Source organism: Rosa rugosa, chromosome 2 (genome assembly GCF_958449725.1).
Source record: "Rosa rugosa chromosome 2, drRosRugo1.1, whole genome shotgun sequence".
NCBI lineage: Eukaryota > Viridiplantae > Streptophyta > Magnoliopsida > Rosales > Rosaceae > Rosa > Rosa rugosa.
In genome coordinates this window covers 49,602,387-49,621,160 of record NC_084821.1, presented here as the reverse complement: position 1 = coordinate 49,621,160, position 18,774 = coordinate 49,602,387, and the positions used below count along the sequence as shown (strand labels likewise).

At 37.1% G+C, this 18,774-nt stretch overlaps 1 protein-coding gene across 1 annotated transcript; it reads right to left on the bottom strand.

Moving 5' to 3' along the window:
• Window positions 1-5,816: 5,816 nt before the first annotated feature.
• Window positions 5,817-14,052, bottom strand: LOC133727904 (MLO-like protein 11). The gene is made up of 16 exons (XM_062155317.1): window positions 13,564-14,052; window positions 13,059-13,350; window positions 12,776-12,833; window positions 12,403-12,638; window positions 12,024-12,140; window positions 11,256-11,316; window positions 10,552-10,640; window positions 9,989-10,063; window positions 9,232-9,317; window positions 8,363-8,412; window positions 8,071-8,111; window positions 7,548-7,718; window positions 7,384-7,419; window positions 7,119-7,186; window positions 6,968-7,028; window positions 5,817-6,490 (listed from the first exon to the last, which is right to left on the bottom strand). The coding sequence occupies exons 2-16, from the start codon at window positions 13,182-13,184 to the stop codon at window positions 6,107-6,109; spliced, it is 1,659 nt and encodes a 552-aa protein (XP_062011301.1). The 5' UTR covers window positions 13,185-13,350; window positions 13,564-14,052; the 3' UTR covers window positions 5,817-6,106.
• Between the last annotated feature and the right edge of the window lie 4,722 nt (window positions 14,053-18,774).

The following is an 18,774-nucleotide window of genomic DNA, read 5'->3' as shown; positions in this document are numbered from 1 at the left end:
TTCAGTCAAGTGGTCACCCCTGGTCTCACAGCACGAACAAAATATAACTGTCTGAACAAATAACTTGCAGCAAGCATCGGTCAAGTGATGCACCCAGCGACCAACAATTCCTACAAAATTTGCGATCGCCATTAGCCGCCAACACGGGGTAGTCCTCAGTCCAGTGCTTGCTGTCATCATACTTGCAATAAATCAAACATTCCCTGAAACCAGGTCTGGCTCCGGCAGTGCTCCCCATTAATATTGGTTTATTCCATAAGTTCGCGATCTGTGACAAAATGCAATAGAGAAAAAAAAAATAAAAAAAATTCAGTGCTGACCAGATGAATTGAAGAATTATGTATTGCAAATGTATCAATATATTTCTTCACAAGAGGAAAATTGAATTGTGGATAAAACATATGCATAGATAATTAAGCTAGCCGCAGATTGATGTCATCATGTATGATCCCGGGCATCAAGAAATAGTTACAATGTATGCTCCTAATATCCGCTATGCATTATCATGCACAAATAAATGACTTGGCTAATAGTTATCTTCAAAAAACAAATTGATCCAAAAAAATTTCACACAGTACAATCAAGCCACCAGCCATATATCATCAGGAATCTCAACCTAGAAGAAACATATAACCTATTGGCAAAACCAAATCAAGGGCTGGAGTAGTGCATGGTGTATGGCCATGAAAGAGAATCTCAAGTGCTACTTGACAAAATGGGGTGTGCTAGACAGAACATATAACGTAAGGTAGACATTTAACAATCATACCCCAATATGGCCATCTTACAAGAAATTAATGACCATTTTACCTTTCTACTCTCTCATTCATATACCGGAAATCGAAAAAACACTAGTTCAAGTTCAAGAGCAATTGTGGTTAGCTCAGTGGTTAGAGCACCCACTACCTAGCTCAGTGGTTAGTCATGGGTTTGAGTCACCATGGGGGTATGAGTGAAATCATTTGATCCTCTTTTATTAAAAAGATCATCTTTTATTAAAAAGAGGGGGAAAAAAAAATTCAAGAGCAATTGTAAAAATTATTTACAATCGGAAAGTCTATAAGCAGCGAGGATCCAAAGTCAAGAATGAACTAAAACAATCGGAACCTGTTAAAAATGGAAGTGTCGAGAAAATATTGAAGATATTATTTATAATTTAGACTTTGATTACAGGCATTACTGGAACTATCCTTGTGATCACGAGTGTTCTCAGCAATCAAATACCTAAAAATACCTGCTCCTATCTCAACAGAAGCACATGAAGAGGCAATCAAATATAGTTGTTTCTAATTGAAGCAACATACAACTACAGTGGCATGTATTAGGGCTGGGCATCCAAAACTGAAATCCCGGTACCGTTTCGAAACCATCCCGAAATCCACCGGTACGGGCCGGGATCAAAATCTGAAATTTACTATTTGGGCCCGTCCCGTAGAAACGGGCCCGGTACCAGTACTAGCCCAGTCGATCCCGGTTGATCCCGTCCCGTCCCGTTTAAATTAATTAAATTAAATATTAATTATTTATATTACTTGGTTGATTTTGATTGGGTAGTATATGTGAGAACACAGAGATTGACCACACCTGATCGAGGCATTTTGACCTAAACTAAACGGCCTAAGTCCCTAACTCCCTAAGCCGCAACGAACTAACGAAGACCTCGACACTCGACAGTCCATCCCCAATTCTAACTTCTAAGCTCTCTTCTCCCTCCACTCTCCAGATCTGCTTATGTTCTTCTGTTCTTCATCTAAATCCCAATCCCCCTCGATCAGTCGATCCCCAATTCACTAACCCTAGTTCTAAGCTCTCTTCGAGTCTTCTCCACTCTCCAGATCTTCTTCTGTTCTTCATCAAAATCCCCGATCCCCCCTCTATTAGTCGATCCCCAATTCACTAACCCTAGTTCTAAGCTCTCTTCGAGTCTTCTCCACTCTCCAGATCTTCTTCTGTTCTTCATCTAAATCCCCGATCCCCCCTCTATTAGTCGATCCCCAATTCACTAACCCTAGTTCTAAGCTCTCTTCGAGTCTTCTCCACTCTCCAGATCTTCTTATGTTCCTCATCTAAATCCCCGATCCCCAATTCACTAACCCTAGTTCTAAGCTCTCTTCTCCACTCTCCAGATCTTCATCTGTTCCCGATCCCGAATTTCTTTCCAATTTCCCGAATTTGAAAGGTAGTTTATATGTTCTTTTGCTGAATTTGAAAGGAATTGTTTGGTTAACTGTGTTTTTTGATAATGTTAAAACTTTGGTGCAGGTGACGCATTTACTGACAGGTCACTTGTTCGACAATTACCTTATTCCTGTGGTTCTTATGAAAGATTGTCTACTCCTATACAAGCTGATGAGCGGTTTCATGGTTCGTCATACTTCACTTTCTCAATTCGATTCATTTCATTTTGGTCAGCTATGTTTTGTGACTATGTTAAAGCTTTGGTTCAGGTGAGGCATTTAGTGCCCGATCAGCTGTTGGACAATGACCTTGTTCCTCTGTTTCTCCATTAAAATCTGCAGTCACTTCTTCTTATCACTCCGTCAATTTGTATTCACTGTCCTAGAAGAAAAATAGGCGATTTTGCAGCGGATAGTTCTACAAATGGGACTTCGGGGATGATTAGGCATATTAATCAATTATGCAGGTATTATCCCCCAAATGTTAGTAAGAGTCAGAGGGTTCTTGTGGGAGATAAATCTCTAGGAAACAAACTTACTGCAGTAGCTTATGATCAAGATGACTATGTAGATGCGACAGTCGAAATGATTGTCATGGATGAGTTGCCTTTTAGCTTTGTTGAGAAAAAAGGTTTTAACCGGTTTTGTGGTAGAGTGTGCCCTTTGTTTAAAGTACTCTCTCGTAGGAAACTAGTTAGAAGGTTCCTAAGCATATATGATGCACAAAAAAAAGAACTATCCAAAATTATGAAGGAGTATAGAGTGTGTCTCACAACGGATACTTGGACTAGTGTCCAAAACATCAATTATACGGTGCTGACTGCCCATTTTATTGATGTTGATTGGAAGATGCACAAGAGGGTTATAAATTTTTGTGTTATTTAAAACCATCAAGGGGCAACCATAGGTAGACTTATAGAGTCTTGTTTGCTGCAGTGGGAGATTGAGAAGGTGTTGACCATAACTGTTGATAATGCATCTGCAAATAAGTCGGCTTTAGAGTGGCTTAGATCAAAGATGAATAAGTGTTCATCTTACAAAACAGTTTTAGGTGGTAAATACATGCATGTGAGGTGCACAGCTCACATAACCAATTTGATAGTGGGACATGGCTTGAAGAGTCTGCAAAAGAGTGTTTTAGCCATTAGGAATGCTGTCAAGTATGTTAGGTCTTCACCTAATAGACTAGACAGCTTTAGGAAAGCTGTCGAGAAAGAAAAGCTTCCTCTTACAGGGCTGGTTTGTTTAGATGTCTCAACTAGGTGGAATTCAACTTATCTAATGTTGGAGGCAGCCTTGAAGTTTAAGAAGGCTTTTGCAAGGATGGAGGAAGATGATGATGAGCTTTATCTAGGTTATTTCAAGGAACCAGAGGAGGAATATGATGAGGAAGGCAATGTCGTTCCTAGTAAGAACAAAATAAACAGAGTTGGGCCTCCGGAGGAACCAGATTGGGACAAGGCTGAGATTTTTGTTGATTTGCTTCGAGTATTTTATGATGTGACACTTAGAGTTAGTGCAAGCTTGCATCCAACTGTGCATACAACATTCCATGATGTTGTTACCATGGAGAGAAACATAGAAAACCTCTTCATTGCACCCGAGATGGCAACTGGTTCCGACACTGAAAATGTATTAACTGATATGGCTGCAAATATGAGAAGCAAATTCTTGAAGTACTATGGTGGCTTTACAGACCTGAACCACTTGGTTATTGTTGGACTTGTGCTAGATGCAAGATTCAAGCTTAGGAATTATACACATTTTTTTAAGGAAGAGGGTATGGATGATGTCGATGTGCAAAGTAGAACCAATGAGATTAGATCTTTGTTAATGGCGCTATATGATGAGGTACAACTCTTTTTATTTCAGTTTTTTGAATATTAGATTTTCTGATCTTATGAGTATTAATACTAATTTTATGTGTTTATGCATGTTCTTGCTTTTATAGTATGCACCGATCGTAGATGGTGCGAGACATATGCATAGACATCAAAGCCCTACAAGTTCAGGCAGCACAATCATGAGTAGAAGCAGCAATACGAGAGTTGGTGTGCGGGGTCAGTTGCTAAACTCTTGGAGAAAGGTGGTCCAAGAGAGTGAAGAGGTTGTAATGGCACATGAAGTTGATCAATATCTAAATGCTCCCCTAGAGTTTGTTGAGGAGGAGGAAGATGGATTCGATATTTTGTGTTGGTGGAAGATAAACGGACCCAAGTTTCCCGTGGTGGCAGCAATAGCAAGAGATGTACTTGCTGTTCAAACATCCACAGTTGCATCGGAGTCTGCATTTAGCACTGGAGGGAGAGTTATTGATGCTTTTAGGAGTTCATTGACTCCTAAAACAGTGGAGGCTTTAATCTGCATGCAGAATTGGTTGTTGGGAAATGATATTGTTGCTCAAGAGGTAGAGGAGCCTACAATTGAGAACACAGAGTTCTATGAGCAGGTTGAGAAAGGTACCTTGATCAGTTTCAAATGTTCAATTTTAATTTTTGTTTTCTGTTTTCTTACATGTAGTTTCTCTATTACTGACTTTAAATGCTTACTTAGATCATGAGAGCACTGCCTCCAGCAGAAATACACGTTCAACAATCCCGAAAGCAAAGGGGAAGGGAAAGGCTGCAGTGGTAAATGTTGACTAATGAGTTTATGAGGTTGTGAGACTGAGTGTGATGAACTGATGAAGGTTTTTTCAAATGTGTTTAATACTTCAAGACTTGTAGTTAACTAGTTTTTATCATGTACTGGTTTGTAGACTTTTAAATTTCTTATTTCAGACTTTAATTTCTTGTTTAAGACCTACTAGACTTTTTGTTGAATTCATGAATTGGTTTCTGTGTTTATTCATTTATTGAACTTATTGTTGGTCTATTGAATTGGTTATTTGCTGTGTTGCACATTGCATTTGTTTCCTGTCATAATCTGCAATTTGCATTACTGCATTACAGCCATTACTGCAATCTGCAATCTGCAATCTGCATTACAGCCATTACTGCAATTTGCACTTTGAATTCATAATCTGCAATCTGCAATTTGCAGTTTTGCACATATTGTATATCTTCACTAGTTCATTTCTTCTTTTCAAGAATTCTTCAATTCATTTTAGTATTTTACATTGTTTGATTTGGTTTAAGGCAAAGTTGATTGTGTAGATTTATAAGTTGCAGTGCTAAGAGGACAGCTGCATCTTAGAATGATTGAAATCTGAAAATTTTGGATAGCTGTTAAAGAACTTAAGTGTGAAAAAAAAAAGAAGGAATCGGGTATCCCGAATTGGGCCCGGGCCCGGGCCCGACCCAATCCCGATCGGTTTCAGTACCCTCGGTACTAACTTTGAAAAACCGATGTCCCGTCCCGTCCCGTCCCGAATAAAATTTCCGATACCGGGCTCGGTATCAGTCAATAACCGGCCCGTCCCGGCCCGTGCCCAGCCCTAGCATGTATAAGACCACCCACCCATTTGATTTTGCTTTATAAACTCGTCAGCTTAATGGTAACATCAATAAAATACCTCATCTCCAATACATTTGAACATAAACCACCTGCTAACCTCTTTTTCAACATTTATCATCTGATGGAGTTGGAAAGAAGGGAGATTGATCATTAAAAAAAAAAAACCACCTACTAGCTTGGTAATTCTTCCAACTTTTTCTTCTTTTTTTAAATCACACTGCTCTAATACTCTGTAATTAAACTAATTCACAACATCGATCAGTAGTATTTGTGTTCTGACATTTAGTCAACTATTACATCACATGTTTCTACTCTATGTTCAGCAATATCGTGTAACACGTTACCATCCAGTAGGTATTCTATGGTCTTTAACCCTCATCACTATTTTTCAAATTGCATACAGCGGGGAGTAAAATCTACACATTTCTCTTCCTAGTATTCTACTATTCTTCATCATCATCATCATTCCATTGCTACTTCATTGATGCAGATCTTGGAACAGTTTCTGGTTGAAAATTCAATACTACTGATGCAGAAACAGACGCCGATGGACGAAGAAGGGGTGTACCTGCCCTACTTGATGTTTCGTTAGCAACTGGGCAAGGACTGGTCATCACACTAGAAACTGGTTGCAACTCAACTCCATTATGTGTATTGGCATCAGTTGCTGGGCCATCGAAAAAATCACGATCATCTTCCTCAACCGACACTACTGTGCTTGTGTCTGTGCATGTGTGTATGGTTGAATCGTCATTGTATGTGCCTAGCCTTCTTTTCCTCCTAGCTGCTTTTTTCCACCCATGTATGGTTTCTCTTATCCTTTGTGGGATTAGTGCGGCCTTATAATTTGTTCCCATCTGAAAATTCAGTGTAAAAATACAAACAGATAAGTTAGAATTTCAGTCAAGGACATAGATCATAAGGCAGAAAACAAACAATAGTAATAAATTCATGACAGGTTGTACAGCAAACAATTTTTAAGCAACATTATCAACACCATAAATAGATGGCGTTGAAAATTATTCCGAGCGAAATAGCAAAGGACAACCAGATCTAGACTTCCTGTTTTACTGAAGACAACCAGAAGCTAGTTTGGAAACATTTAAATTGACAATTATCAACATAAAAAAATGGAAAGACTGATTGACAAAAGAACTCCCATCATGCAGAACCCCCATCAAAATGGACATAACTTGCAGCAGAATTCATATGCCTAGTGCCCCACAAACAGTTTCTTCCTTCCAGCACTGGCCCAATGTTATCTCACTCACATTTGAATATAGAAATGTAAACACATATAACTGTATCAATTATATATATAGATATTTTTGTACCTGAGTAACCAAGGCATACAGTGGCAAGGTGCTGTAGCTGCACAGGAATTGCCCAGCAAACCTGGAAGACAGTTTACACTAATATAAGACGCATGATTGACAATGCACTCTACAGTGTAGATTGTCATAACCGGTCAAATTGTTTGCATACCCTAAAATCAGCCTCAAATACACAAGTGTATGATTCCGAATGAAGCAAGAACTATACCCAAACTGCCACTGTAATCAAATTAATCAGGAAATTAGTTAATCCTTAAAGATCATATACACTTTCAACAAGTAAATTTGGAATCAAAAGGGTTCCTTTTTGCCATCTCAATTGTTTGTGGTTTATGATCTTAATTGATAGGAACTGAAATAACAGATTGAAGATACTGTAGAATATATAACAATCTATTCCACAGATAAGGAATTACCCAAAACCAAAAGAATGAAGCCAACTCAAACGCATTCTGCAAAGTAACATAAGAAGATTTAAGAAATGAAGAACATGCGTATCATAATTGTGAGTACATTAGAGGACATAAAGTCACAGTACACCAATAGAAATGTCTGGCATCATAATAACACCATTGCAAACCTGGAACAAACAAAAATGTATCAAGGACAACAGAAGTTCTGGCTTCTTGAACCAGAAAAGATCGTCTCGAGGCCTCAGCTTTGCTCCTGGATAGGATCCAGATATACCAGCATTCTCCAAAGCAAGGGTTGCAATAACATGCTGCAACTTCATTCCCACAAGAAGGACTAGCTGCGCACAAACATACAATCAACATGAGAAATTTATGATCATTTAAGAAACTTGAGACGGAATTTTGCTTATAAAAAATTCATCACTATTGTTGCTCGACCCTCTGGATATTAAATATAAAAGTGTGACATGTTTGTAGTCGGGGAATAGCCCAGTAGGTAGGCTTTATCTAAAGAGGAGGTCCCAAGTTCAAATCCCCTCCCTCAAATTCGTAAGTGATCGAAAAAGAATAGATGCAATTGAAGTTTCTGTTTCCCAATCAACATTTTGCTAGCATCTTACAAATCATTCAATTTTAGTAAACCTGTGGAAAACTAATTGTAAAAACAAGAAAAGTAAAATCTGAACTTACAGTAATTGGAATGATTGCAATCCAGAAATAAAGATTAGACCCTGCCATGGTTTACAGACATAGAATCACAGTTTAGAGTTTACAAGATTAATAAAAACGTCATCATCCATAGGTACAAGCACATGCACTAAATGAATGCATAACAAAACATGAGACCCATATCTGTTACAACGGCGATGAACATGTCCTGTAGCTAGATCCACTTGAGACCAAATACTGAAACAGATAAAATCATTTACAGCATATTCACACTGTAACTGTCAACACTTGCAGCAAAAAATCATCTGCTAACCTTGTACATTAAACAGCATGAAAGCAACGACAAATCCCCAGAGTGGAGCGCTGCAGGAGATTCAAGAAGAGACATTTTAGTTATTCATTCACAGTGGACTTCAACTACAAAACCAGAAATAACATCCAATAGGAGGAGAACTTGAATTAGGTCCAAACTGAACTTGGACGCTTACTGTTACTGTAGTTGCTAACAACCATAATATTTTCTATTGTGCACTTAACAGACATATATAGCCATCCAAACACAAGATGATTCCCAACACATTGCAACCATAACGAGAGTTATGGATGTCTACGAATTATCAAGAGCTGACATGGAAAATGATGGTTTTTTTTTTTCATTTGTACTGCAACATTGAAAAATGTTTCCTTCTTAACAAAGCTTTCTCTTTCTCACATCGACTTCATCAACAAGTATGGTCTTTTTTACTTCAAAAAAAAATTAGAAAAAAAAAAAGGTAGCACATATTTAAGTTGTAAAAGAATGTTGAATGATCTAAGTGATTTATTCAACACTCTCTGCCTTTAATGAGAAGGCATGGAGAACTTGCCTTATAATATTGCAACTTACTACAAGAGTTTTGGGCTCGTAGAATAACTAGCTGTAACAACAAAGTAATGAAGTTTCATCTCCCATTTCAGTAACCACTAAATTCAGAAAACATTCATGGCTGACAAATACAGTTTTCTTGTTTGCATTAAAAATTCCGCAATTGCCAAGTATTAAAAGTCACAGTCCACCATTTTTGAAGATACTAACAAACAGATGTTATCATGGGAATGGAAAGTAATACACTATTCTTTTTTCTTTTTTTCTTTTTTTCATTCTTTTTTTCTTTTTTTTCATTCATAATGTTAATTGCTTACCTCACACCAACTATTCTTTGGAATTCCTCTTCCATAGATCGAATCATATAGCTGTGAAAATCATACTTTGGTGGAAGGTTGTGATTCTGCCATGAATAAGAGCCGAGTGAGTAAACATCCATTGAACATGTAGGGGAAAATGGCATTCCTCACATATCAGGAGCAAGATACTTAAATTGTAATACTACCTAAGCATACATAATATAAGTGGAAGCAGAACAATAGACCAATTATAATGTGTTGCATATACTAATGATAGTCTTTTGGACAATCTTTTAGACGCAAGTCATCAGTTATAGGGTACTGATTTTTTTACACCTCTTTCTTTCTTTCTTTTTTCTTTTTTTTTTAATGATCTTTATGTGTTTAAAGCTATTATAAGATTATGTTAAAGGTAAGATAATGAAAAATAAATCATAAAAAGATATGGAGATCATTTAAAGATGGAGGACCGCAAGTGGAGAAAAGGGGAGTGCGAAAATCGCTTCCCAATCATAAAGAAGTATACAAAAGTAACAGCAGCCAAAGATTGTAAGAAAACTCTTTAATTCTCAGTTAATAATGAAATTCAAGTTTGTCTAATGTTGTTTCCTCTTATAAAGAAAAACAGCTCCCAATTACCGGAAGCTACAGTGGTACTATAGATGGTATGTGGACACAACAGTAAATCCGAAGTGCAAGTTTATGCTGAAGAAAGAATCAAGAAAAGAAAACCATATGCAAAGACCCATTCTACTTGTTCTGATGAATTGCATACCATGATGAAACCCTTGCGGAGTGTTAAGTAGTCAGCACGAACCACTGAATGCCCGAATTGCCTGAAGAAGCATATCTGAAAGACAAAACATTCAACTAAAGCTTTGAATGAATGCAGCTCATTGAAAATACTAAGATACATAAAGAAAGTTGAGTAATAACTAATGTAGCCTATGGAGAACCTAAACAAGGCTCCACAGACAAATCAAACCATATTTTAGAAAATCTATGCCCTTCAAGCTTGTGTTTTCTGTCAATTTTTTCATGCATCAGTTATGCCCCTACCATATTTCCTCTATATGGTGCACAGAGCATCATCAATAAAATAAATGGAGAAAGACGGCTGTATTTTTTTTAATTACTTTTGTATTTTAGGAGGGTGGGGGCAGACAAGAGATAGAAATTTCTGGGACCTAATTACTTTTGTGTAAGTCTCATCAAATTTAGGGTTTAGGAGGGTGGGGGCAGACAAGAGATGGAATTAGTTTTGTATAAAAATGTATCCTAGCTTAAAAAAGAATGGAGGTATTGGCGTAATTCAAGTAAAAAAAGGGAGTTACTTACCACCCAGATTAAAAAACTATTCCTGGCCAGTGGATTTGATGTATTTACAAAGGTAGACTGCCTTCGCATTGTCATCTGCCGTGTGATTTCTGTTACAGAGTATATCTACAGTCACCTCACAGTTATGTAAAACATACAGATAATAATACATGATATACAAATCTAGTCGTCATAAGCACAGCTTAAGTATAAAGATTTCCTTGGCTGGATGTAGATACATTTATCTCACGGTTTACATTTCAAAGTATATACAAAGAGGGCTTTCCAGATACAAGGCTAAAAACAAAAGAAGGTATGGTTAGATTTAGAAAATCAATCTCTTGCAAGTAAATTTGAGGATCAGATCAAAGTTTTGACACTCATAATAAGTACAAAGTAAAAAAGGCGTAGAATTTTCCCTGGAGTATGAATTATAAGGTGGATGATATTTTTGGCTGCAAGTGAGCCAAGTGGTAAATGAGTACCTTGAACCTCAGCTTGTTGAGGCTCATGAACGAGATCGTATCAGTTTGGTGACATTTGATTCATTTATACCTAGTACGTAAAGTCACAGAACCACTTATACAGAGGTCCTTAGTTTCATCGATATAAGGCCCTTCAACAGAAGGTTTTGTTAAGGTTTCACCTTGTTAAAATTCTATACACAGATCCTGCACAAAGGGAAAGATGCTAGATCAAGAACCTAATGCCATTTCAGAGCTTACCAGTCAATGAATCATGCCTGTCCATGTGAGCGGCATCCTCCCATGCTCTCCAACCATGAATCTGTTCATAATATATATAGTTATATATAACGTCAAACATTTAGCCAAAATGGAAGCAATATTGGATATTCTACTCTCATATTTCAGTATATAACGTAGCAGTACAGTACTGGGAAGTGATAATATATCCACATACATACAAACCCACCCATACTATACCATACTTCTAAATACTAGGTGGAGATACAGCACCGTGTTCATGTCTAAGGTTGAGGCAAGTGACGTTAATTGTGTAAAGGACCAAGCACATAGAACAACGGGAACAGGCTATTTTTAGGTGAAAGTAGTCATAAAATCTCAACTTTGGAACTAATACAGAAAGACCAATAAAGGAAAGAGATAGACCTATACTTCACTGTATTTCTTATTGATTGGTTGATGTTTCCTTTACTGCTTTTATCGTGAAATATGCAAGCCCTTTGTTTCAGAGTTATCATAGTGAAATGATATATGTTCTCACTTCTCACTCAAGGACACTAGTAAACTTTTACTTCGTAAACTTAATTTCATAAACTGGCCACCAAAAGGCATCCAAAATTAGGCTATTAGTAAGTAGTTCATATTTGCAGTATCCAGGAAATACCAATTTGGTTATCGCAAGACCTGGATTTTCAAACCACTATTTCCTTATAGAATCAGCCAGATGAGAATAAACTAAAACCAAGCTTTCTTAATAGGAAGTAAATGCAGAGACTACGATATTCAGACCTTCACTATTGCCAGCAACATCGTTAAGCAGCTGTAGGATACATGTGTTATTGCCATGACAAAGATGAAGCGGTGCAACTGCTCAAGACCTTGATATGAAACGAATGGCTCATAACCCTGTTCAAAACCGAACGAATTCTATTTTAGCCAAAACCATTCCATAAGGCACCACTTAGTTCATGGAAAGTATGAGGGAAAGAGAAGAAGAAATCTAAAATAATTTCCTTCCACATCTAAACCATTTTCAATAGTTCTACTTCATTTCAGTTTGTATTCCAAGAACCAAGTCAATATAGTAAATGAAAGAAGATTTAAAGAGAAGAAAAGGTAAAAGCTAATTAACAGAATTTTAAATGTACAAATAAATAAGTCATGGTACCTTTTTGCAGGTATTAGCATTCAAGCCATTTAACATTCTCCTAAACGTATGAGGCAGAACAGTAAACATCAATAGTTTGCGTTCCTCAGACGTCTTAGTTTCATTTTCTTCATCAATCTCTTTTCTTGTACATGGAGAAAACTTGCTATCATAGAATTTTGATGGAATGCAAATATTGGCTATCGTGCTTGAGGTAGCCGTCAAAAGAAGAGAGATAAATCCAAGCAGCATCAACTCTGAAGGCAACAGACCATGAAATGAAAGCTCAGAAACGAGATATATAGTATGAAATTATGTTTTCAAGTCACTTTCCAGCAACACATCAAAAAGGGTTTTTTGCATATACAAGGTTGTAAGAATTCAGGCCACATACCTTCCTTCATTTTCTCCACAGCTTCAAGCAAGGGCTTACGATTAGTTTTCCGCAACCACTGAAAAAACAAAAGAATATAACATAACCACACAGCAAAATGCCGCTGTAAATGCTGCTGATACTGAAGATTAGACAATGGTCCAATCTTTTAAGTTGTTAACTCTAATCTGATCCTTAAATGACACAACCTAGTCTCCCTAAATCCGCCTAAATATCCCATAAGAGGTTAAAAGAACCAGTGATGTGGAGAAGCTCAAGAAAGATTGCTAGGAGAATCACTTACATGGCTTAACCGATGAATGCTGCGCTCCACAAGCAGAGAAACAGCCACAAAAATTGTCAACACAGTAGCAACAGACCATGTTGGTGTCAAGGCCAAAGATCGCATTTCTTGTGCATCTTTGGCCATTCTGAACTACTCTGATACTGTAAATCTTAATTTCAAATGCACGCCGAAGTATCTTTGTCTAAGGCCAGTAAAAAGACTCCAACCAGGGAAGAGTCGAAACTCTTGCCCCTTGATTGTTTAACAGAACCAGGATACAACAGCACACCAAATCCACTCCAACCAAATCCTACATAATATGCACAGAAAATCCTAATCTTCTAATATCCAACCACATCAAGATACTCACAATCAAAATAAATAAGATGGGTACTCTGCATTTCTAATATTTGAACTCAAATTCAATGACAGCAAATCACAACTGTGGATTATAAACTATAGCTCTAAAAGGGTCTGTCAAGAACCCTTTAAATTTTCCAAAATTAGAAATCAAATACAATACCCTCTCTGCTTCAATGATCTTCCTTGGAGCCCCAGCCTGAGAAGAATTGAACTGGGTTCTTCTCAGTGCCACCAAAAGCTGTCTTCACTCTTCTACTTTCCACCCACAAAAGAAAACCCAGAAAGTATTGTCTAACCTTGAGACCAAAAGCAGAGCTTTTTCCTCAAAATCCTTTTGACCCATACCATTGTTGCTCAGTTTTCAAGATCAGAGCCCCATGAAAGACAACCCCTTTACCACATTTAGCATGGATCTCCTTCAAAACTGAAACAGGGGAGAGTGAGCCACTGCTGATTTATACTTGCAACTCCCAATGGGAACCCAAGATTCTGTCTTTCCTTCTCAGTGCCTTCAACTGTAGATGTGACTTTCTTGGTCTCATAAAAGGAAATCAAAATGTAGGACCCGTAACTTTCTTTCTTTCTTTTTTTCTTTCTTTCTTTTTTTCTCTTTCCTCTTTGGAGGGGGAGGGGGTAGTGGGTAACTGGGCTTTTTAGGGTTTTATTATATCTTCACGGAACACATATTGAACACGTATTTCAAAAAGTGAAAGGAAAACGGACATCACCTTCACCAGGAAAGATCTCAGGGTGCTTCTCTTTTCTGTTTCTTGTCTTTTATCTTTTAAGCATTTGCAGTTGGGACAAGAACTACTGTCTGTAATGCCAGCTATGACCTTTGGCCTGTACCATCTGGATTCTGGAATATAATGTTGATGTCGTTAAGCATCACCAGAAAGGATTGAATGGTACTTGTAACCATTACGTCTGACTGCCAGTCTGCGATGTCGTTTTCCACTCACTCGGAGTAGCTAGAGTCGTCATCACAAACCTTAAAAAATAAAAATGTTTTGTACTTTGGTTACACCATACCTTATTCACACCTATTGAACTCTTCTCATACTCGGACAAAATGCATCTTAATTTACTTATATATATATATATATGAGAACTGAGAAGGATGGTATGTGTTTGTACGGCAAAATGAGAAAGAATCAAGATGAAGCTTGATAAATTTTGCATCCCTTTCGACAATCTGGACTTTTATTATTAATCACCATGCATATGTATAGGGCTTTTCTAGTAAGTGAGCGTTTTTTTTTTTGGCCATTTAAAGAGATTAATTATGTGACTCACTTTTTAATCATATCTCAACAATTCACCATTTAAAATTTAGTACTTTATAACTAGATTACTTATAGAAATTATCAGCCAAATTATAAATCGCAAAGCTTCTACCACAAAGATTTAAAGAGGTAAACGCAAACTCAATATCAACCGTCAGACTTTGGCTAATTAATGAAAGAGAATTTGAAAGCAACACTTGAAAAAATAGTAAATTAATCATAAAAATTTGGAACTTTTTAAAAATCTCTTTCTTTGCATTCTTTTTTGATATGTTAAAGAGGATCAAAATTTTATATAACTTAATTCTACATAATTTTTTACTCTCTCTGTATACTTGAACTAACCTAATAACGATTTGCACATTTGATATTCTCACGGGTGATGATTGTAATTAGAGCGTAATGATATCGAGGGTTTAGAGTGTAATGCGCTATAGTTGCCAAATGCAATCTATCCTCTGTTTTTTCCCAACTCCAAAATCTGCTCACATGTGGCATGTGAATCCTTTATCTAGCCACATAATAATACACATTTAAGTACAGAAGAAATTATAATAATGAGATTATCCATAGATCCATGCAACTTGGAACCCGAGATTCATAGGTTAGAGATAAGTCTTAAAATAATTAATTTGTACAGCATGTGAAAATCATTCGATGAAACATTTATGGATTCAAAGAGTCCTTAAATGACAACCGCGTGAAGATTAGGTACAACATTGTAACATATATCCAATAATCGTACCCGTATTAGTCTTATGTAGTTAAAAGGATCATGTGAAAACCTTATAAATTAATTTGTTTTGGTAGTATCTATTTTGGTATATTAATGCATCGATATATCAGTATTAGACTACTTAAAATAATAACAAACCAACTTAATTTAGTGGTAGATTAAAGAGAATTGGTCTACCGGCCAAAACACACGCTTGTCTACCACACAATAATTTAGTCTATCGATGATGTTAATGTACTGAAGACTTTTCCTTGTTTTGCTATGAGTTTAAACATCGAGTCAACTAGCCCTTTAATTACTGTAATGTTTTTAAAAGATCTGGAAAATTATTCGAATCTGATATATAGGTGTTAGTTTTACACTTAATTTCCAGGTATGAATATATTAAAGCAAGTAGGTATGGTTTATAATTAGCCTTATATGCTTAATGCTACAATTGAAAATGAATTTTACTTCCCCGATTAAGGTCAGGGCCAGCTAATGCATAAAAGAAAGAAGAGCCAGCCAGTCCAAGAAAAAAGAACTTTTTTTTTTGTCAGAAGAAAAAAGAACTTACGTACTAAAAGAGGGAGGAATATAATTATTATTGTTTTGCTAGCTAGCTCAATATATATGTAGCTATTGCCAAATATGTGCATGCATCATGCATGATGTAAAATTGCGAGGCCTACAAATTAGCTGGAATTAACAATTAGCAACTACTAATTATTTAATTATATACACAAAATTAAGGGCAGTTTTTTTTTTTTCCTTACTGCATCTAACATATGATAATTATCAAAACTAGTGTCCTCAGTCATGACAGATGGGCAAAGAAGATCAAATGTTGTGTGGTAGTCCATTAGTGCTGATTAGGTGAGCATATTACGTACCATTGCTTATCACCGGATCTTCTTTAGAAGGTTCCTAACCTTGAAGATGGGGAATAAATATTTCTTTCAATTTAATTAGTCTCTCATTCGTGAAGTAAATGAGACTCTGAGATCGTTTGAGTTGGAAGCCATGTATGCAAACAAACATAGCAATTTCACATAAAAAAAAAAAAGGGAACCAAGTTTAAATTGCAATACAAAACGTACAAACTTTCCAGGATAGACTGTATCATTTCGATCTTCTACTTGAATATTTAATAAATTCAATAAAATTTGCAACTTAGGTCAGTCTGGTTGGTTTTTCGCACCCAGTTTTGATGTAGCAGCTATATTTCGATTCATCCTCTTTTTCCAAGGGTTTCATAACTTTAGGCAAAGTAATTGATAATAAACGGCGGTATAACAATTTTCAACAATTACTTATGTATATATGTAACTCATAATGGAGACCGAAATTAGCTGCGTGCTGCATCAAATATTACTGCCTTGAGGCAATGTCTATAATGAAATACCTCGATAATTTCATAGTTTTTCTATCAAGCTAGGAGCAGCGAAGACCCTTCACCTCTTAATTTCCCTTTTAAGAAAGTATTTTTTGAGACTTCTCCCATACATATATAGTACGCATGCATATCACACTTCTTCTTCGAAATATGCATGGCACTTTGCAAAGCAAGCAAGTACGATTTATTCACGCCATGCGGTGACGTACGTGCTACCAGAGTACCAGCTAGGTGATTGTTTTTTTTTTTTTTTGGCAGTTTCAGGTTCTTATACAAAATGACTAATTAGATTAAAGAACAGTGTTAACTGTTACTGTTCTTTAGGTCAACGAATCGTACCTGCTAATATCTGCCAAATCAAGCTAAGGATCGATACAGATTCTGGTCGATGATCTAGCTGGCTTTTGAGAGGTCTAAAGTTTGAATACCACGTGGGTTTAAAAACAAATTGTATCATGTACATAAAATCACCAAAACTCTTACAACCATCAATCGGTTGTTACCGTGATAAATTCACGACCGATAGGTTATGAGTCTCGTAAGGAGCCAAGAACGTCGAAAAAGAAGAATCCCTTCTCGATCATTGGTATATATGCTCTTTAGCATTCTGTTATTCTTATGCATGAGCTTTATTTCTCACGGTTAACCCGATTGAGCTCCAACTAAGTCACTAAGATAGATTCATTTTAGGGTTACTTACATCCTGCTATAAGAGCAAGTCCACCGGAGGTCATAGTCATAGTCATAGTCAAGAAAAACCTGACTACATGACCTTGAGATGGATATTCATGCTTCCACCGGAGTTTTTTTGACTGGGCAAAAGGCACTCCTTCTTGACTACAGCCAAGAAATAAGTCATTTCCATGACTTATTTCATGACCGATCAAAGCCCATATAGAGACAAGAAAAGCAAGTGAACGTGGCTGACATCATGAGGTTATCAGAAGCCTTCGACGCGCCTACACGGGGAGTGGAGCACGGGTGATCGACGCGTGGCGCAGGCATGGACAGAAAGCTCAGCGCGCCAGAGGTGGGGACGGCATGCCACTTGGCACTAACCCGTTGGTGGATTTTGAATTATGGGCCTAACGGTCAAGCAATCCCTGCCCTTCATTTCAATCAAACTTTCAATCCTACGGCTGCCAACAAGCAATGTATATATATATATATATATATATATATATATATATATATATATATATATATATATATATATATATATTTGTAACAGTGTTGAACAGTAGTGTGAACAGTGAAGGAGTGAACAGTGTTGACCGGGCAAGAAAAACAACGGGTGCAAACCCATGTCCAGTGGCAGTGAATAGTAGCTTGACTGGTCGAATTCTTGACTTCTCGACTTTGACATTTCTTGACTACGGGTGCACTTGCTCTAAACTGATTCTCTTCTTGACTTCTCGACTTTGACATTTCTTGACTACGGGTGCACTTGCTCTAAACTGATTCTCATCGCTTAATTTGCTTTGTATATTATATACTTGCTAGAGCTAGCTAGGCAGAGTGGGATAGGATAGAATTATAGATAGAGATTTGTCGCTAACAGCCCAGCTATTAAAGGCCAGCTGATTAAGAAGGATAATATATATAGTGATTCGACAGGACGAGCAACAGTGACATTGTGCCAATAACCCATTATTATGGCAAATTTGGTCACAGGTCGCAATAGTAGTGCACATGGTGTGTTAACTTTCAAGTACTGCAATGCTAAAGGGGTCTGCTTTCTGCTAAGAGATAGAATGTATAGGGCAATTGAGAGAAAAAGCATCTTTCCTCACTCTAAAACCTAGAGAGAGAAACCCGATCTGAGATTTCAAACTCAATCAACCCCACAACAAATCTCCTTTCTCCATCCTCAAACTCTCGGAGGTTTCCTATGGCTGCAATTTCAAAGTGCAAGTCACTTTCCTTGGCGAGTATGGGTGCTCACGCATGGGTATTTTACCCCCCATTCTCCAT

Excerpts from the sequence above, each read along its gene's own strand:
- LOC133727904 (XM_062155317.1), bottom strand. The coding sequence starts at position 13,184 with ATGGCCAAAGATGCACAAGAAATGCGATCTTTGGCCTTGACACCAACA. Across the intron at positions 10,064-10,551 it reads ATAGTTTTTTAATCTGGGTG|ATATGCTTCTTCAGGCAATT; the intron begins GTAAGTAACTCC and ends TTTGTCTTTCAG. Across the intron at positions 6,491-6,967 it reads TGTATGCCTTGGTTACTCAG|ATGGGAACAAATTATAAGGC; the intron begins GTACAAAAATAT and ends CTGAATTTTCAG.